Below are 20,960 nucleotides of genomic sequence, written 5' to 3'. Positions count from 1 at the left end.
ACACTATATTCGCTTTTCAGCAATACTGTTGCACTTTCTAGCTGGCCTTTTTTTAAACACTTGTACACACTTATAAAGAACTATCTCCTGAACCTGGTACAGCACTTTTAATAATGATAAAAAAAAGTTCTAAGTTACATTAACTCAATTGCTAAGCTGTTACCCACTCTTAATCAGGTGGTAGTTTGGTAGTATCACAGTGAAGTGCGGATTGTTCAACTGAGTGAAGCTGGTGTAAGAAATCATGGACTTTGGAATCAAAATTCCTGTCTGGGTATACCACTTTTCCACTTTCTGGGAGGTTCTTAAGGTGTCGACCTATTTAAATAGAAATTATAAAATGAGAAATCTGTGATGTGATCATGAGTCTCTTAAAACGGTCACAAGTCTCGTTTTGATGAACCCATAGAAGGGGCCCCTGGAAGAAATCGGTTTTCTGTCTCACCAGGAGGGTTTAAGACGTGTCGGGGCCCCTTGGTTTATTTCTAGTGCATTCCCAGGTGAGGCAGATGCTGCTGGCTGAGGACTGCCCTTTGGAAGCCACCGCAATATTTAAAGTGATTGTACCACTACTCTAGTCACAGTCCCATCGCACCCCCGGGAGCTTAAGCGTCAAGACAACGGCTCTGGGATTAGGTCTAGGCCACCTGGCGGCAGCATTTGCCTACAGTTAAGGCCTGGGCTTAACCACCGTAAAGGACTAAAACTCTAAATGGGAACCAAATGCCAAATCTGGTGTTATCCAAATCACCATCTATTTACACCTCAGTCTAAAAGTGCTTGCTTGAGGTGTATATAGAAGGTGATTTGGATAACACTTGAGTATTTTAATTTTCTGGGCTGCCAAACAGTGGCAGAAAGAAGTGACTCAAGTGGCTACAGCACGGTTATAAATAGGTGGGAATAACCTTTATTGGTGCTTACGAGGAAAGAAAAAGATGGATGTGAGGGGAGGGGCGCGAGACGAACGGCAAGCTAGAAAAGAACCATCCGAGCCGGCGTCCGCCATGGTGTGCGGGGGACGGCAGCCGCCGGAGCGCAGAGACGCGCTTCCGGGGTGGGGCCTGCCGCCCGCAAGCACGCTCACCTCCGTTGCGCCTGCGTCCTGGCCTTCCCGGATTCTGTTAATGGTGGTGGCTGCTTTTTGGGGTACGCTGAGTGATGGGAGAGTGTGCTCTTTAACTTCAGAGGGAGATGCGCTCTCGTGTTGCCGTCAGGGCCTGCCATAAGGTCTGCAGGTGCCTGTTGTCTGGGTTTGGGGGTCGAGTAGATGCAGGGCAGCCGGAGCTGTTGACGGAAAGGAGTAGCCCCCAAGGAGGACACCTGAGGTCGCACACGGAGCTCGAGGGGAACGGCGAGCACCCAGAAGCCCCCGGGTCTGGAGAGGGAAGCGAGGCGCTGTTAGAGATCTGTCAGAGAAGGCATTTCCTAAGTGGAAGCAAGCAGCAGCTTAGCCGGGATTCTCTTCTGAGTGGGTGCCACCCCGGCTTTGGACCCTTGGGCGTAGAGTTGCGGAAGAACCTGGCCGCAGAATGGTGGACCTCGGTGGTGGTGTTCAGGGAGCAGGTATTCCCGGTGGACGCCCTCCACCATGAACCAGGCCCTTTGCTACCCGGGGACAGTGCCTTCAGGTTAGTTTCTGCAGAAACTCTACGCGAAATCTTGCAAGACAAAGAGCTGAGTAAGGAACAGCTAGTAGCATTTCTTGAGAACGTATTAAAAACTTCTGGGAAACTACGGGAGAACCTTCTTCACGGTATGCTTCACCATTTCATGCTTCAAAACAGGTGTCGGGTGGAAAGGCGAGGCAGTCTTGCTGGATCTTGGGGATTGCAACTGGCCCTTTATTCCCATGCAAAGGAAGTTAGCTAGTTCTCATGTTTTTGAAGTAATCGAGTATATTAACAGTGCTCTACCCTGGAGAAAACTGGTCCTTGGAATCATTGCTGTTCTTTAAAAAATCTTTCCGAAGGACCTGGGAACGCTCTCAATTTCACGGGGCAACTTTTCAACACAGTGCTGTCATGTAGTGCAGTGTAGTCTAAGTGCATAAGGAACTACAAAGACATTTTGAACTTTTCTTAGATTTATTCCAAGTAGAAATGTTGAAATTATAATTCTGAAACTATTTCATGTGTATCACAGGATAAATCAAGGCCGGGCGCAGTGGCTCACGCCTGTAATCCCAGCATTTTGGAAGGCTGAGCCGGGTGGATCACCTGAGGTCAGGAGTTGGAGACCAGACTGGCCAACATGGTGAAACCCCATCTCTACTAAAAGACAAAAATTAGCCGGCCGTGATGGCGAACTAAATAAAAATAAAAATATTTTTATTTTTAGAAGATGCATGCTGCAGTATTGGGAGTGAACAAGCTACTTGGGAAGCTGAGGCAGGAGAATCGCTTGAACCCAGGAGGCAGAGGTTGCAGTGAGCCGAGATCACACCACTGCACTCCAGCTTGGGTGACAAGAGCAAAACTCCGTCTCAAAAGAAAAAAATCAAATAGTTGGGTTAGTTGTTATTAGGAACCAAGATTTTCATTGTAAAAAAAGAGATAATATGTAAAAGAAGGTACATATAAACTAATGTTAAATATGAATTGGTAAAATAAAATTGAATATGGGTCTCACTCTGTCACCCAGACTCGAATGCAGTAGTGCAGTGGTGTGATCATGGCTCACTGCAGCCTCAACCTCTGAGGCTCAAGTGAACCTCCCACCTCAGCCTCCCAAGTAGCTGGGACTACAGGCACATGCCACTACACCCAGCTAATTTTTGTGTTTTTCGTAGAGATGAGGTTTTGCCATGTTGTCCAGGCTGGTCTTGAACTCCTGAGCTCAAGCAATCCGCCCGTCTTGGCCTCCCAAAGTGCTGGGATTACAAGTGTGAGCCACAGTGCCTAGCCTTACGGTTTTTAAAAATTTATTTCCTAACTTTCTTCATTGAATGTTCCTAGAAGCAATGACCCTCCGTAGCAATGAGCACACCTAGTGCCCAGATCTTGGTTTCTAAGGTCAACCAGTACTGGGAGAAATGGCTGATTCCAGGTCTGGGGTTAGGGAAAGTACAAGGTGAGTTTGAAACACTTTATGGTGATAAAAAGCAAAGAATTGCTTGAAGACTAATGGATCATATCAAAAAGTCACAGATGCTGACTTGAGAAGGGTTGTCACTGGCTAAGTCTAGGACAAATTGAACATTAAGATACATATTAATGGTAATGGATCATAACACATTGATTAAAATCTAAGAGTCGATAGTATTAATCAAAAACAAATAATTGAGCCTAGAGGTCAGGAGTGGGGGGAAGAGGTAGAGAAAGCTTATGTTTTTACAGAAGCTATGGAATAAATGTAGAAGGAAAGATACATTAGAAAATTCAATATTTCTTAATATTGCAATCCCTGATATAATTGAGTCAAGCAACAGTCATCAATAGATTCTAAAATATTGTGTGAAATACTGTTGGGGAGCAGGATATTATTGGGGAGTGGATATTTACTACCTTAACCAAGTAATCAAATTTGGTGTCATCAGTAGTGGAATAAATTGATAGCATGTTCCTCCTGTTACGATGCGATAAGATACATCTACTATGTAGTATTTTGCTAAAAATGATTAGCCGAAATTAAATCATAAGGAAACAATCAGACAAATTCTAAATGTGAGATAATCTGTGACTAACCTGGACTCAAAAATTAGTGTCATTAGTAGCAAAATTAAGGGGGAAAGGAGTCAGGGGAAATTTTCTGGATTCAAAGAGATGAAAGAAACCTACTCAGAATGCAGTACATGAATCTTAATTGGAAAGAAAGAGAACAGTAAAAGATATTTGGGGTGAAAATTGGAACAAATAAAATATCCGCCATATGTTATATTATATTGTGGTATTATGGTTCACTTTTTATGGTGTTATAATGGTATATAGGAAATATTTTTATTTTTAGAAGATGCATGCAGTATTTGGGAGTGAACAAGAAAAAAATGTGGCAAAATGTTGATAATTGATGAATCTAGGTAAAGGGTATACAAGTGTTCACTGTATATGGATGTTTATTATTTTTTCAACTTTCTTGTAGATTTGAAAATCTTCGCTGGGCACGGTGGCTCATGCCTGTAATCCCAGCACTTTGGGAGGCTGAGGCAGGCAGATCGCGAGATCAGGAGATCAAGACCATCCTGGCTAACACGAGGAAACCCCGTCTCTACTAAAAATACAAAAAAAAAATGAGCTGGGCATGGTGGCAGGCACCTGTAGTCCCAGCTACTAGGGAGGCTGAGGCAGGAGAATGGCATGAACCCGGAAGGCAGAGGTTGCAATAAGCCGAGACCACGCCACTGCACTCCAGCCTGGGCGACAGAGTGAGACTCCATCTCAGAAAAAAAAAGAAAAGAAAACTTCAAACTAAAAAGTCGGGGTGAAACTACCTAGAATTAAATGGTGATCGATAAGGTCTGTCTTTTTTTTTTTTTTTTTTTTTTTTAAAAAAGACAGGATCTCACTCTGTGACCCAGGCTGGAGCACAGTGGCACCATCCCAGCTCACTGCAACCTCAGCCCCCAGGCTAAAGTGATCCACCTACCAGCTTTCTGAGTAGCTGGAACTACAAGGCACACACCATCATGCCTGGCTTATTTTTGCATATTTTTAGAGATGAGGTTTTGCTGTGTTGCCCAGTCTGGTCTCAGAACTCCTGAGCTCAAGCAATCTGCCCACCTCGACCTCCCAGAGTGCTGGGATTATAGGCATGAGCCACCGAGCCCGGCCAAGATCTGTCTTTATAGCTCCATGATACTTGTACTGCTGTGTTAACATTATTACTACTATTGATGTGTCTATTGACAAAAGTGATTTGGGTTTGTGGACTAGATGTATACAATGATTTATGTTTTGACAGGTGCCTTGGAACACTATGTTAATTGCCTGGATCTGGTAAACAAGAGGCTACCTTATGGCCTTGCTCAGATTGGAGTGTGTTTTCATCCTGTTTTTGACACTAAGCAGATACCAAATGGTGTTAAAAGGTATAAAAAGTGGCAAATAACTTGGCCTTGTATTTAAATAGTCAAAAACCAGTCATTTCCACTTGGGATAGATTATATAATTTTCAGATAAGCTAACTTCGTGATTTTTTTATATCTAAAGAATTGGTGAGAAGACTGAAGCTTCATTAGTGTGGTTTACTCCTGCGAGAACTTCAAACCAATGGCTTGATTTCTGGTTACGTCATCGACTCCAGTGGTGGAGAAAGGTACTGCAACAATTAACTTTAATAGTTAATAAACTGTCTTAATGTGTCAGTGGTAATTCTTCTGACATATATGAAATTTTATTTGATGTATGTAGCTATTAATATGTTATACAAATTAAAAACCTCTTTGTAATGGTTTTCATTGTTCCAGATTACAAAGTTACTTTGGTGAAAACATTTGTTGGACTCAGATGTGTTTGTTGATTAGCCTTTCTGTATAAGGTAAAATTCAAAGCCCTCACCTAGCATTTCTGGCTGATGTAGAGTTTGACCCTTGACTATTGTCACAGCTTCAGCTTTTCCTACCTACCTCCATGAACTTTCCATATTAGTCAAAATGGCTCTGTAATTGATAATCAGGTTTTAGTACTCACTTAAGAAAAGAGTTGAAGTAAGCATTTTTGTCTCGCCATGTGTTATGTTACCATTTCCCGAGTCAAACATCCCCAAATACCCATTTAAACTGTATGGAATAATCACGAGTAATCAAGAACTTCACAGAAGGGTAAGAATGAGGACTATGTGATACTTTCTTCTTTTTCCCAGTTTAGTTCATGGTTAACATCCCCTCTTCTTCATTGGCCATAAAAAGGCTGGATAACATCAACAATTTTTTCTCTGTAGTTCTTTCCTACTAAAAAACAATACTTTAAGCAATATACTCAGTATTTTCACTTTTATTTTTGTTGTCTGTTTTTGTTACTGTTTTTTTTCCCACAAGTACCAGTCATCTTATATTTGGAGGTTAATTCCCATTAGGATATGAAAGGATTCAGCAACGATTGAGATTGTGTTCCTTATGGAGGGGCTCTGGCCAAGAAGGTTGTTGGGAGAGTACAGAGTGTGTCTTCTTCAGGGTACTTGCGTAGCCGCTCATGCTTGAGCTCATTGTAGGAAAGGCAGTAGATGAAGAGCACGTAGGCTGCCAGCACTGTGGTAAACCCTGAGATGCTCCCCTTCTTCATGTTGATGTACTTGTTGTAGTACCAGTAGTAACCTCTTCGAAACACTCCAGCAGTGCCACTAGGGCTGAAGTCCCACATCAAGATCCACCTTGGCAGCTCCCCTAGTTTGACCTCCAGAAGTGTCTCGTCCTTCACTGGTACAACTGACGCCATCTTGGTTTTTTTAAAGACATAATCTCACTCTTTGGCCCAGGCTGGAGTGCAGTTGCACAATCACAGCTCACTGCAACTTCTTTTATTATTTGTAGAGATGAAGTCTTGCTCTTTTGCCCAGGCTGGTCTCGAAGTCCTAAGCTCAAGCAATCCCCCTGCCTCGGCCTCCCAAAGAGCTGGGATAACAGGCGTGAGCCACTGCGCCCAGCCAGTATTTGCACTTTTTAAAAATTAATTTTCAGCAACCTGTGGTCCTAGCTACTCTGAATCCTGAGGCAGGAGGATTGCTTGAGGCCACCAGTAGGAGGCAGCAGTGAGCTATGACTGCACCTGTGAATAGCCACTGCACTCTCTAACCTGGGCAACAGAATGAGACACATCTCAAAAAAAAAAAATTAAATTAGAATATATTTTAAAATTTGTATTTGGGACTTGACTAGTTTCACACATTTGCTGAATTAAAAAGTATCAGACAATTTAAATTCTTACAGATAATTGTGGGAGTAGAGTTAAATTAGCATGTATTTATATGTTAAGACAAACCTAAATTTTCTTTTCCAGTTTGCCATGAGTCCATCTAACTTCAGCAGCAGTGACTGTCAGGATGAAGAAGGCAGGAAAGGAAACAAACTTTACTACAGTTTTCCCTGGGGAAAGGAGCCAATAGAAACCCTGTGGAACCTAGGAGATCAAGAACTTTTACACATGTATCCTGGCAATGTATCTAAATTACATGTATGTTTTACCTCGAGCTCCTATGTATTTTTTACCCAGATTCTCTATAATCATTTCTGAACCATTTGAGAATAAGGTGCAAACATGGTGTTCCATGACCCCTTAATACTTCATTATGTATTTTTCAGATGCAGACACTCACCTACATAACTACAATCCAACCATCAAAATCAGGAAATTAACAGTAATCCAGTATTGCCACCGAGCCCTACAAATTGAACTGATTTTCTCAATAATGGCCTTTGTAGGTCCAAGATCTTATCTTTCATGTAGTTGTCATATGCCTTTACTCTCCTTCAAATGAACAATTCCTCTTGTCCTGCGTGACCTTGACATTTTTGAAGAGTATAGTCTAGTTAGTCTGTAGAATATGCCTTGACTGGGATCTGTCTGCTGTTTCCACGTGATTTATGTATTTTCGTCGGGAATACTACAGAAGCGGTGCTGCTCTCTTCTCAGTGTGTCATGAGGAGTGTTACTGGTGATGTTAACTTTTATCATTTAGTTAAGATTGTGTCTACCAGATTTCTCCAATGTAAAGTTAATAAATATTTTGTACTTATGAATTAACTAATGGCCAAGCGTGGTGGCTCATGCCTGTAATCCCAGCACTTTGGGAGGCTGAAGTGGGAGGAGCACAAGGTCAAGAGATTGAGACCATCCTGGCCAACATGGTGAAACCCTGTGTCTACTGAAAATACAAAAATTAGCTGGGTGTGGTGGTGTGCCCTTATAGTCCCAGCTACTTGGGAGGCTGAGATAGGAGAATCACCTGAACCCGGGAGGTGGAGGTTGTAGTGAGCCAAGATCGTGCCACTGTACTCCAGCCTGGCGACAGAGTGAGACTCCATTTAAAAAAAAAAAAAAAAATTTAGTAATTAGTAAGTGTTGTGGGCAGATACTTTAAGATGATGCAGATAATTTCTTTGTCACCAGATTTTGCCTTACTGGTTGCAGCATCCATTGATAATTCTTGCCCAGATCAGTTATTACTGTGAGGTTTGCCAAATGGTGATTTTTTTTTTTCTTTAAAGGGTTTTTTTGAGACAGGATTTCACTCTATCACTCAGGCTGAAACACAGTGGTGTGGTGATAGCTCACTGCAACCTCAAACTCTTGAGCTCAAGCAGTCCCGCCTCAGCCTCCCAAGTAGCTAGGACTACAAGCATATATCACCGCACCTGACTAATTGTTTAGTATTTGTAGAGACGGGGTCTAGCTTTGTTTCCTGGGCTGGTCTCAAACTCCTGGGATGAAGCAATCCTCCTGCCTCAGCCTCCCAAAATGCTTGGATTATAGGAATGAATCACCATGTTTGGCCATGTCACCAAATTTTACCTTACTAATTGCAGCATCCCTTGATGATTCTTGCTGAAATCAGTTAGTACTATGAGATTTGCCAATGGTATTTTTTTCCCCTTTCCTTTTTTTTTTTGTTTTTGTTTTTGTTTTTTTAAACCAAATTCCATCATTCCTTCTAGATTTACTGGTCAGCAATATACTGTAGAGTAGAGCTTTTCCTTCTCCCCCATTTTTTTTTTATATTGGTATGGATTCACAGATTACTTTCTCAGAAGGTTACAGTGTGTTACTGTCATTGTTTATTTTGATGGTCAAATGTCCTAGATTTGGCCAGTGTCCTTTTGACATATCTCCATCATTGTCTTGACAAGCACTTCCTTACCTTTTGTAGCAATATATTGTTCCAGGATCATCAGTAAACCAAGACTGTGCTCTGCACTCCAGCCTGTGCAACAGGATGAGACCATGTCTCAACAAAAAAAAGAAAAAATACATAGCAAAAACATAGAAGTTTATATATAATGAGTAGAAAGTAGATTAATTTTTATTTTTTTATTTTTTGAGACGGCGTCTCACTCTGTTGCCCAGGCCAGAGTGCAGTGTTGCAATTCCCAGGTTCAAGTGGTTCTTCTGCCTCAGCCTCCTGAGTAGCTGGGACTACAGGCACACGCCACCACGCCCAGTTAATTTTTGTATGTTTAGTAGAGACAGGGTTTCACCATATTGACCAGGCTGGAATTTTTAAATATGAATAACTAATGAAAAACTAGAAGGCTTAACTGGTGAACATTTTCCTTTAACTCCACCACCATCACACTTCATTTTGGGGTATTCAGCTCTCAAATGAAACTTGTTGGTTAATTATCATAGTTAAAGAACAGCTCAACCTTGTGACTAGGGATTTAAAGATGATTTTTGTATTGTGGCTATTAGTCTCTTATTTTGTTCTTTTTTTTTCTTTCTTTTGTATGAAGAATGGGGTTTCACTATGTTGCCCAGTCTGGTCTTGAACTCCTGGGCTCAAGCTGTCCTCCTGCCTCTGCCTTTCTAAGTGCTAAGATTACATGTGTAGCCGCCAAGCCCAGATTATTTTGTTCTTTTATTGGTATCATTTTCACTAATGAAGAGTTTTCCTATTACAGAAATTTTTTTCTTCCATGACATTGTTCCTTTTCTGTTTCCAGAGTTCACAAAATTATTCATCATTAGTTGACCATGTTATAAAATATTAAGTAGAATTTCTGTCATTTAGTATGCTTTCTTGAAATGTTTCTCAGGCCATTTCTTTCTAAAAATTATTTAATAGAGACGGGGTCTCGCTATGTTGCTCAGGCTGGTCTTGAACTCCTGGGCTCAAGCGATCCTCCTGCCTAAGCCTCCCAAAGTGCTGGGATTATAGGCATGAACCACTGCACCCAGCCTCTTAGGCCATTTTGTATATGTTTTTAGTTGATTTTATAGTTAATGTCCAAATATATTTTTTAGAGAACAGTGAAGCAGACCAATAAAGGCTGAAGAACAGTTAGGATAGAAAATAATTTGTTCTGGATGGTGTGAGAAATCAGATATTGTTAAAAGAGTTGCCACCAGATATCCTGACATTCATTGTTGGATATCCAATTTTCAAAAAATTAGAAAACATTAAACAGTTTTTTGTTTGTTTGTTTTAAATAGGCATGGGATCTTGCCATGTTGCCCAGGCTGGTCTCAAACTCCTGGGCTCAAGTGATCCTCCTGCCCTGGCCTCCCAAAGTGCTAGGATTATAGGAGTGAGTCACTGTGCCTGGCCTAAAGCATTCTTCATACTTAAAGATTCAGATTCAGATTTAGATTTTGTTTGATTCAAATCGCACCACAGAATCTTTCAATACTTGAGTTTGTTTTTTTTTTTTTTTTTTTTGAGGTGGAGTCTCACTCTGTCACCCAGGCTGGAGTATAGTGGCACAATATCTGCTCACTGCAACCTCTACCTCCTGGGTTCAAGTGATTCTTATGCCTCAGCCTGCCGAGTAGCTGGGACTACAAGCATGCACCACCACGCCCAGCTAATTTTTGTCTTTTTAGTAGAGATGGGGTTTTACCATGTTGACCAGGCTGGTCTTGAACTCCTGAACTCAAGTGATTCGTCCACCGTGGCCTCCCAAAGTTCTGGGATTACAGACATGAGCCACTGCTCCCAGCCCAGTTTATCCTATTAACTATCAGTTCTGTAACTGTGTGAAATACAACTGGTAGAATAGAGTCCCAGGTATCAGAAAGTTTATTGCCTTTGAGGGCAAATTCCTGTGAATCTTTAAAGTATCATATGCAATTCAAATAGGTTTAAAATGTCAGTATATATATGTATTAATGAATACTGGTTGATCATGAATAATTAACAGAAGCTGAGGATTTAAATTTGTGGGCTTTTCTCTTTCTCCTTTTTTTTTTTTTTTTGTTCTGTGACTCTAGCCAAAGGTGGTTATTTTTTTTAAAAATTACATGAATATCCAGGTGAACAATGATTTACAAAAATAGAAAGATGAAAGTGCAACTGTTTTTATCCAAAACTTAAAAAATTTCTAGGATTGAAATTTTTAAGAAATTTGAAATGATTCCTCTTCAATTTAGAGGAGAAGTAAGTCTGTTTATCAATACTTAATTCATACATGTACTATGATGTAGTTTATTTTCATAATTATGGCTTTAATGCAAAAAGTAAGTTTTTAAAAGATTTTTTTTTATGAAAATAACTTTACATTTCAGAAAATTATACTCCAAATCCCTTCCCTAAAGCACACCATTTTTTTCCCTGAGGCCTCTTCTGAACTTTATAAATAATCAGTGAACAATTTTTACTTAAAGTGTTACCTTTCTAGGCCAGGCGCAGTGGTTCACGCCTGTAATCCCAGCACTTTGGGAGGCTGAGGTGGGTGGATCACCTGAGCTGAGGAGTTTGAGAACAACCTGGCCAACATGGTGAAACCCCGTCTCTACTAAAAATAGAAAAACATTAGCCGGACATGGTGGTTCGCACCTGTAGTCCTAGCTACTCAGGAGACTGAGGCAAGAGAATCACTTGAACCCGGGTGGCAGAGGGTGGCAGTGAGGTAAGATCACGCCATTGCACTCCAGCCTGGGTGACAGAGCGAGACTCCATCTGTATTTAAAACAAACAAAAAAAAAGGTGTTACCTTTCTGAATACTAACTCTTAGCTCGGAAGCATTAAAAAAATAGTCTGTAGGGCTGTTGAAAAAATTGATGCCTAGGTCCCACTTCAGTTGAGTTCGTTCAGAATCTCTAATAGAGCCCAACCAAGCACCATAGTTTTAAAATTCACATTTGGGCCTCGCTGATGAAACACTGGACTCGCTGAGAGCAGAGAATGCATCTTTATCATCTTCTTGGGCCCAGTGCCTACCACAGGCCTGGTACAGAGTGGGTGCCTTGTAAAATGAAACTTTACTTTTGTATTCTGATTGTGTAAGTCTAAAATATGTACTCGGGAGGCTGAGGCAGGAGAATCACTTGAACCTGGGAGGCGGACGTTGCAGTGAGCTAAGATCACACCACTGCACTCCAGCCTGGCCAGGCAACAGAGTGAGACTCAGTTTCAGGAAAAAAAAAAAAAAAAAAGAACTGTGAAATGATTCTTTATTTTTCTTCTGTTTTTCTGTGAAGGGCCGCGATGGACGAAAAAATGTGGTTCCTTGTGTTCTGTCTGTAAACGGGGATCTAGACCGAGGCATGCTGGCCTACCTCTATGATGCTCTTCAGCTGACGGAGAACTCCTTTACAAGAAAGAAAAATCTTCATAGAAAGGTGCTGTTGATGTTTTAGAGGTAGACTTGGGAAACTAAAAATACGGAGTTTTTTTTTTTTTTCTTAGTGTGCTTGGTTTCTAACATAAACCGTGAATAATAAATTTAGTGCATGTAGTCTAAGTATTTTTCAGTTTTTTTAGAATCTGGCCACAGGAATAAGAATCAGGTTCTCACAGAATAGAACAAGGCATCCCTAATAAGTAATCCCAAAGGCATTTCTGTTTAACTGTGAACAGACAGCTGTTTCTATGACTCCTAGCCCCTGAACCTTTCCATTGGTGGCTTCCATTTGTATCAGAAGCTGAAGCACTGGTACATAGGAGGAAGAAGGACCCAGATCAGGGCGACCAGTGCTGTTGACCTCTCTGCCCCCGGGTATCTGGCTTCTGGTCTCGTGCCACATGGCTGGTTGCTGGATCAGAGGAGCTAGATGTGGGCCTGGAAAGGCTGATTTTAGTGCATGAACGTGCACTTGGAGCATTTTTATGGATCAAAGAAAATTGAGAGGAGAAGTTGAAGTTATAGGAGAGAAAATAAATGACTAATGGGGCAAGATGAAGGAAACAGGAGGGGTCAGGATGGGATCAAGAGCCCAAGTAGAGGAATGTGTCTTGAAAAGGAGTTATTTGAAACAGCAGGGAAGAAAAAAAGGATAGTGAGATAATAAAAAGGCTACTGGGCTTTTTGCCCTTTGAAGGACATTTTACTGATACCCTGTATTTTCTCAGGGATTTAGGAGGCACTATTAGTTTAAACGTGGAAGAGTGGGGGTTTAAATGGCACGAGTGGGGAATAGTCATATACCCTTTGAAGATAAAAGGAAGCTGCCCCAAATCAAAAGTTTTAACAAGTAATGTTGAGTTGAGTGTTCAGCTGGGATTGGGAACCATGAGTGTGTAGGAAACCACTCTGCTTAGTTAAGTGATTTATTATACAGTGTTCATTTAGCCTGCTATAGCCATGGAGAAGTCTGTTTAGAGAAATTGTTCTGGGGGATGGGGTTTTTAAATGGTATGTAGCTAATAAAGAAAGGAATCCTTTATTTTTCTTATACTCTACTTCCAAACCATCAGCAAATCCTGTTTGACTCTAACTTCAAAACATATCCTGAGTCTGACCACTTCCTAGCCTGTTCCCTGCTACCACCGTGCTATAAGCCGCCGCCACCCCTCCCCCCCGATAGAGTGGCTCTGTTCAAAGGTGCATGTTGTGTTGCTCCTCTGCTCAGAGCCCTCCGGGAAAGCTTCTCATCTCACTCAGGAAAAACCGAAGCCCTCTTTGATCTGCTCTTCTCCACCTCACTCAGTCTGCTCCAACAGCACTGACCATGCTATTTCTAGAACATGCCGGAGATGCTGCCAGCTCAGAGCCCTGTCATTTGTATTCCCCATTGCCTAGAGTGCTCTTTCTCCATCATCCACGTCTTGTCCCCCTACCTCCTTTCAAGTGTCCACTCAAGTGTCACCATAGGAAAAGGACCTTCTCTGACCACCTTAAAGTTGCTGAAAACCTCCCCCAGCCTGCCCCTTGCCAGCCTGCCCCTTGCCAGCATGTTCCATCTTCTTCCTTTTTTAGCACCTACCACCTTCACATGTATTATTTACTTATTTTTATTGTCTGTTTCTCCCTGCCACGAGAGACAGAGATTTTTGCCCCTAGCACCTGGAACTGTTCCTGGTATCAGGCATTAAAATGTTTGTTGGATGAAGTAATGAATGAGAAGAACAGGCTGGGCTGAATGGCTCATACCTGTAATCCCAGCACTTTGGGAAGCCAAAGTGGGTGGATCATTCAGGTCAGGAGTTGGAGACCAGTCTTTCTGGGCAGCATGGCAAAACTTTGTCTCTACAAAAAAAAAATACTAAAAACTAGCTGGGCATGGTGGCGTGCACCTGTAGTCCCTGCTACTTAGGAGGCTGAAGTGGGAGGATGGCTTGAGCCCAGAGACAGGGGTTGCAGTGGCATGATATTGGGCTTACTGCAGCCTTGACCTCCCAGGTCAAGCATTCTTCCCACCTTAGCCACCTGAGTTGCTGGGACTACTGGTGTGTGCCACACCCAGCTGATTTTTTTTTGTTTTTTGGTAGAGAGAAGTTTTCACCGTGTTGCCCAGGCTGGTCTCGAACTCCTAAGCTCAAGGAATCCACCTGCCTCAGCCTCCCAAAGTGCTGGCATTACAGGCATGCACCACCATGCCTGGCCGATTTAATTTCTTTCTGCCAAACAGCTAAGTGGAGAAATCTGGAGGGCAGCTGAATATGTTATTACATGGTGTTTTTATGACCTCAGCTAACTTCTGTTTTCACACAGAAAATTGTAACTGTTAAGAAACTGTGTTTGTTAATACTTGTGTTATATTTAAACTTTTGTTATATTTAAACAAACTATGCTTTTTCCCCTTTCCTATCTTCTCCTTCCCCCATTTAATTGCCTTAGGTCCTTAAACTTCACCCTTGTTTAGCCCCTATTAAGGTTGCTTTGGATGTAGGAAGAGGCCCCACATTGGAACTAAGGCAGGTGAGTTAAATGAGTTTAAATGTCATGATTTTAATTACAAGTTGAGTATTGTCCAAAACACTTTGGACCAGGACTGTTTTGGATCTCAAATTTTTTTGGTATATTTGCATCTCTAATCCAAAAATCCAAAATCTTAAATGTTCTGATGAGCATTTCCTTTGAACTCAAGGTTTTAGGTTTTGGAGCATTTTGGATTTTGGGTTTTCTGATTAGGGATGCTCAACCTAACCATTACTCTAAACTTGATAGCTTGCCATTTAAATGTTTATTTTGATTCATTTGCTTTTTAAAATGTTTTAGGCCGAGTGCAGTGGCTTACACCTGTAATCCCAGCACTTGGGGAGGCCAAAGCGGGCAGATCACGAGGTCAGGAGATCAAGACCATCCTGGCCAACATGGTGAAACCCCGTCTACTAAAAATACAAAAATTAGCTGGGTGTAGTGGCGCGCACCTGTAATCCCAGCTACTCGGGAGGCTAAGGTAGGAGAATCACTTGAACCCGGGAGGCAGAGGATGCAGTGAGCTGAGATCACACCACTGCACTCCAGCCTGGGCGACAGACTCCGTCTCAAAAAAAAAAAAAAAGTTTTAATTTGCCTGGCCAACATAGCAAAACCTGGTCTCTACTAAAAATACAAAAATTAGCTGGGCATAGTGGTGTGTGCCTGTAATTCCAGCTATTCAGGAGGCTGAGGCACAAGAATCACTTAAACCCGGGAGGTGGAGGTTGCAGTGAGCCAAGATCGCACCACTGCACGCCAGCCTGGGTGACGGAGCAAGACCCTGTTTCAGGGAAAAAAACAAAAAACCTTTAATTAAATAATGAACTGTGGGTAAGTACTGTGATTATATATAATTTTGAAGTGTGTTAAAGAAGCTGAATATAATTCAGTGGGTTTGCTGTTCATGTCCATTCATAGTTTCATTTTTTTAGTGCGTGAGTAGACATAGTAATTAAAATATTTGTACAGATGTTAGTGAATTATTTCTTTCCTCTTTGAACTTTTTTTTTTTTTTGAGACGGAGTCTCGCTCTGTCACCCAGGCTGGAGTGCAGTGGCACGATCTCGGCTCACTGCAACCTCTGCCTCCCAGGTTCAAGCAATTCTCCTGCCGCAGCCTCCCTAGTAGATAGGATTACAGGTGACCACACCTGGCTAATTTTTTAGTATTTTTAGTAGAGACAGGGTTTCATCATGTTGGCCAGGCTGGTCTCTAACTCCTGACTTCAAGTGATCCACCCACCTCAGCCTCCCAACGTGCTGGGATTACAGGCATAAGCACCGTGCCTAGCCTTTCCCCTTTGAACTTAACACTTTTGATAACTGACTATATTCAAATATTCTAGATATATAATTTTATTTTGATTTTTCTAATTTGTTCTGATGATTAAATACTCTTAAGAAAAGCCATGGGGGATGGCTTTCATTTTGTTCCAGAGACTCCTTCAGCAGTCATCATTTCTGTCTGGGTAATTGAGACCCAGTCCAGGCCTGAACGTGGACACTAAAAAGATTTAAAGACTTTGAGAGTCCCCCAGCTTTCTGACCCTGGCTTCTGTGCAGAGGTCTGGGAAGATGGGAGATAGTGAACTCAAAGAAGAAGATACGGCTTATGTCCCACATTTTCTCCCAGGGTATGGCAGCCTCCCTAATACACTTACAGCTAGGAAACTCCTAGGGTGCTGTAGCTCAGTCACCATTTAGTAATGTCTGGAGAGATTTGTGGTTGTCCTAAGAGTGGGAGGGCGCTGCGGGCCTCTCCTGGAGGCCAGGAATGCTGCTAAACACCCTGGGTCAGCAGTGCCAGCGTAAGGAACCCTGCTCTGGACTGTTGGTGCTAGACTGTTAAGGTGGTTTTAAATTATGCTTTGTTTTGCTTCCCTATTGCTTGTTAAGAAAACAGTAAAGTTGACTGTGTCAGGTATTCATCGTTACTTCTGTATTTCCAGTCCAGCTTTTGTCTCCAGCATTCCAGTGAAATTGGTTGATCAGTCTTGAAACATTTTCCATGGTTGGCTTCTGGAGTACTACTCTCCTTTTCCTCATCCTTTTTCTTTCCTGGCTCTTCTTCCTCTTCCTGACTTGGTGGTATAACCTAGGGCTCAGGTCTCACCTCTCAGATGAGGGCTCTGAGTTCATACAGCCCTTTGGATCTCCTGGTTTTTTTTCTGACAGAATCTGTTTTGATTTTGTGTTTTGAATGATGATAATAAAAATTCTTATTTGGTATACAGATTTCTCAGAAGATTGGCATTTAGTACTCAGCTTTGCAATGCTTACTTCACAGAAGTATACAATTTATAAAGTATATGATATGGAAATTAGAAATATTAACATCACATAAAGAAACATACCCATTTTAGAGATTGAAGAGGGTGATCTGTGGCTTCACAAAAATAGGATAATCACTCTAACTACCATTATTTCTTTCATATTTGAAGTTTTTCTATTTCTTTCTAGGTTTGTCAAGGGCTATTTAATGAGTTACTAGAAAATGGAATTTCTGTGTGGCCTGGTTATTTGGAAACTATGCAGTCCTCATTGGAACAACTTTATTCAAAGTAAGAATTGTATTATCATTAAAGAGTGTATTTCTTCAACAGTTTTTGATTATGTTTCTTTAGGAATTACAGAAACAAATCTCTTCTAAATTTATACATAAAATATAATTTTAAATTATTCCTCACTTCCCCTTTTACAGAACTATGTATACCTAGTTCATTTTACAGCAGGGAACAGGATTCAGCAAAGTGTGTTTGAGCACTTACTATGTGCAGTTCCAAGACTTAATGGCATGAAGTTTGTATACCTCAGCTTATCCACTTATGGATGAAAGTATGTATGTAGACAGCATGTGTTGAATCAAGACTGAAGGAATGTGAGTAGAATGCCCGTCTTTGCTGGCATTGTGGTCCATTCTGAGACTGAGTGGAAAGGAATTCTATTCCGGAGGGATAGTCTATTCTAGTCTTCTAAGGGATTGGCACTTCTGTTCACCCAATTGCTCAAGACAGAGAAACTGGCTGTCATCCTTAACTCCTCCCTCTTCCTTATACTCTACATCCAGTCCATCACCAAATGCTGTAAGCTTGCCTCCTAAATGTATCTCAAATCCACCTCTGTCTTCACTGCCACTACCCAAGCTACAGTCAACAATATCTCTTGCCTGGATTATTGAAATCATCTCCTGCTGGGCGCGGTGGCTCAAGCCTGTAATCCCAGCACTTTGGGAGGCCAAAACAGGTGGATCATGAGGTCAGGAGATCGAGACCATCCTGGCTAACCCCGTGAAACCCCGTCTCTACTAAAAAATACCAAAAACTAGCCAGGCGAGGTGGCGGGTGCCTGTAGTCCCAGCTACTCGGGAGGCTGAGGCAGGAGAATGGCATGAACCTGGGAGGCGGAGCTTGTAGTGAGCGGAGATCTGGCCACTGCACTCCAGCCTGGGTGACAGAGCAAGACTCCGTCTCAAAAAAAAAAAACAAAAAGAAATCATCTCCTAATTGAGCTCTCTGTGTCTAGTCTCACCCCATGCTATTTCATTAATTGTTGTTTTTAAATAATCCATTCTTGTTGTTTTTTTAAAACTTTTTGCATTGAATGCGTATCTTTTGGGTGAAAAGTTGTGAAGCATTGTGTTTTGATCTTCAGTTCTCTGAAAATTTGTTAAAATACACCTTCCAGGCCAGGCGTAGTGGCTCACACCTGTAATCCCAGCACTTTGGGAGGTCGAGGTGGCGGATCACCTGAGGTCAGGAGTTCAAGACCAACCTGGCCAACATAGCGAAACTCCGTCTCTACTAAAAATACAAAAAATTACCCAACGATGGTGGCTTGTGCCTGTAGTCTTAGCTACTTGGGAGGCTGAGGCAGGAGAATCGCTTGAACCCAGCAGGCAGAGGTTGCAGTGAGCTGAGATCGAGCCACTGCACTCCATCCTGTGCAACAGAGCAAGACTCCTCAAAAAAAAAAAAAAAAATGCACCTTTCAGATGATGTCCAAAGAAAAGTAGTTTTCTATAATTAGAGCATCTAATGGTTTTATTATGTATAAAATGAAGGGGCAGCACTTGAACTTTCTTGTCCTCTCAGTTTCTAAAATCTTATCCTTTGAGCCATGTGGACATTATCAAGTTGCAATTGTTCTTTATATGGTAAAGGTTTTATTGTCCCAGGATATTTTTATGAAAATATTATTAAGCACCTACTATATTTTATGCACTTTGATATAGTAGTGAACAAGATAGAAAAATTTACTGTTCTTTTTTTTTAGACAGAGTCTCACACTGTCGCCCGGGCTGGAGTGCAATGGTGTGATCTCGGCTCACTGCAACCTCTGCCTCCCAGGTTCAAGCGATTCTCCTGCCTCAGCCTCCCTAATAGCTGAGATTACAGGCACCCCATGCCCAGCTAATTTTTTCTAGTTTTAATAGAGATGGGGTTTCATTATGTTGGCCAGGCTGGTCTCGAACTCCTGACCTCGTGATCTGCCCACCTTGGCCTCCCAAAGTGCGGATTACAGGCATGAGCCACCACGCCTGGCCATACTATTCTTGTTAAGCTTATGTTCTAGGAGGACAAAATAGACAATAAACAAATAAACAGAGAAATAAAAAGTTTCTGATGGAGTCCTACAAAAGAAATAAACAGTAATGAGATAGTGTGACTTGGTAAGCATACAGAAGGTCAGCTGTGCGTCTGTCTGTTTGGTTATTGCTGAACTAGAAGCTATAAGCTAGCATACTCAGTAATAAATGAAACATGATTTTGGTATAATTTGTTATACCAAATTGCATCTTTATTGTAATATTGTTTATTGTAAGAGACTTCCGTATAATTTGTTATACCAAATTGCATCTTTATTATAATATTGTTTATTGTAAGAGACTTCCGTCTAAAATAATTGTTCTCGGATTGCATCCAAGAACCAAAAGGCGGAGATTATGAGGTTCATCTGTGATATCACCCCAAATGATGTGTTGAGGTACCAGTGTTTATTCTCAGATTTGATTTTATTTTATGACTTTTCAGCTCTAGCAATAAGTTAGAAACTGTCTGAAAATTTTACTTTAAATACGATTCAGAACTTTACAAATGTTGGGTTTTTTTGATCCACCCTCAAGCCTTGACTGAGTTTGTGACTCTTGAGAGTGCATGGACACTGGCATGACAGCTGGCAACATGGAGGAATTTATCATTTACATTCGTGCTCATGTGTCTGTTTAACTACTTTGTTCTTAGGTATGATGAAATGAGTATCCTCTTCACAGTTTTGATCACTGAAACTACTTTGGAGAATGGATTAATTCATCTGAGAAGCAGAGACACGACAATGAAAGAAATGATGCATATATCCAAATTAAAAGACTTTTTGATTAAGTATATATCATCAGCTAAGAATGTATAGATTTTTGTATTTGTATAATAAATATTCTTCTTTCCTAATTTGGTTGTCTTATGTTCACTCAGATTTATTTCTGGCCCCTTTGCACTTATGAAGTGGACATTTGTGGTGCTTGCTTTCATTCAGTGTTTATATTTTTGATGTCTTTCATTGTATCAGGAATATGTTCAGCTACAAGAAACAAAAATCTATACTGGATTAAGCAAATTGGGGTTTGTTTTTCTCATATACAAGAACTCTACAGGGTAGACTGTCCAAAGCAAGTATTACTGTTTCTATAGTTAGGGACCCAGGCACTTTCTTTCTGTTCTGCCATCTTTCGTACGCTGGTGTTTATCTTTATAATTGTTGCTTCAGGATCATAGGTGACTGTGTATTTCCAGCCTAATGATCATTCTAGTTAGGAGAAAAGTTAAAGAGACAAGAGCTAGTCAGCCAAGACTCTTCCCTTTTAAATTAGGAAAGTAAAAACTTTTCCAGACATCCCAGTTGGAAGATGTCTTTACATCTCTTTGGTCAGAACTAAGTCAAATGATGATTTCTAGACAAATCACTATCCAGGGAAATGAAAATGATTTAGATCAAACAATTTATTCCTTGAGGCTGCAATAGTATCTTACTCTCTCAGAAATGGGCTTTGTTACCAGGAAGGAAAAGGTCTTTATGGAGTCTGCCACATCTGTACTGTCAGATATCAAAAATTAACCTAAAAATAGACTTTTAAAACTTAGAGTATTTATGGATTTTTGAAAAGCAAACTAAAATATATGTTAGATGTCATCTATTGTGGTTTGTTTCCTGTCTAATATCTATGTTTATAAGAAAT

The 20,960-nt window shown here is 41.2% G+C and overlaps 1 protein-coding gene and 1 pseudogene across 1 annotated transcript; one reads left to right on the top strand and one right to left on the bottom strand.

Moving 5' to 3' along the window:
* The first annotated feature begins 1,065 nt into the window (after positions 1 to 1,065).
* POLG2 (DNA polymerase gamma 2, accessory subunit) lies at positions 1,066 to 20,175 on the top strand. The gene is made up of 8 exons (XM_023212042.2): positions 1,066 to 1,756; positions 4,900 to 5,026; positions 5,148 to 5,253; positions 6,933 to 7,106; positions 12,070 to 12,210; positions 14,649 to 14,729; positions 17,192 to 17,292; positions 19,972 to 20,175. The coding sequence occupies exons 1-8, from the start codon at positions 1,195 to 1,197 to the stop codon at positions 20,135 to 20,137; spliced, it is 1,458 nt and encodes a 485-aa protein (XP_023067810.1). The 5' UTR covers positions 1,066 to 1,194; the 3' UTR covers positions 20,138 to 20,175.
* LOC111542526 lies at positions 5,930 to 6,474 on the bottom strand (annotated as a pseudogene).
* Positions 20,176 to 20,960: the final 785 nt, after the last annotated feature.

The sequence above is a fragment of the Piliocolobus tephrosceles genome, chromosome 16 (assembly GCF_002776525.5).
Source record: "Piliocolobus tephrosceles isolate RC106 chromosome 16, ASM277652v3, whole genome shotgun sequence".
Taxonomy (NCBI): Eukaryota; Metazoa; Chordata; class Mammalia; order Primates; family Cercopithecidae; genus Piliocolobus; species Piliocolobus tephrosceles.
This window is presented reverse-complemented; position numbering and strand designations above follow the sequence as displayed.

What these genes read in the sequence shown, in the direction of transcription:
- POLG2 (XM_023212042.2), top strand. Translation starts at nt 1,195, where the DNA reads ATGCGCTCTCGTGTTGCCGTCAGGGCCTGCCATAAGGTCTGCAGGTGC. An exon ending in GACTCCAGTGGTGGAGAAAG is followed by an intron (nt 5,254 to 6,932) that starts GTACTGCAACAA and finishes TTTCTTTTCCAG; the next exon opens with TTTGCCATGAGTCCATCTAA. An exon ending in AGAAAAATCTTCATAGAAAG is followed by an intron (nt 12,211 to 14,648) that starts GTGCTGTTGATG and finishes TAATTGCCTTAG; the next exon opens with GTCCTTAAACTTCACCCTTG.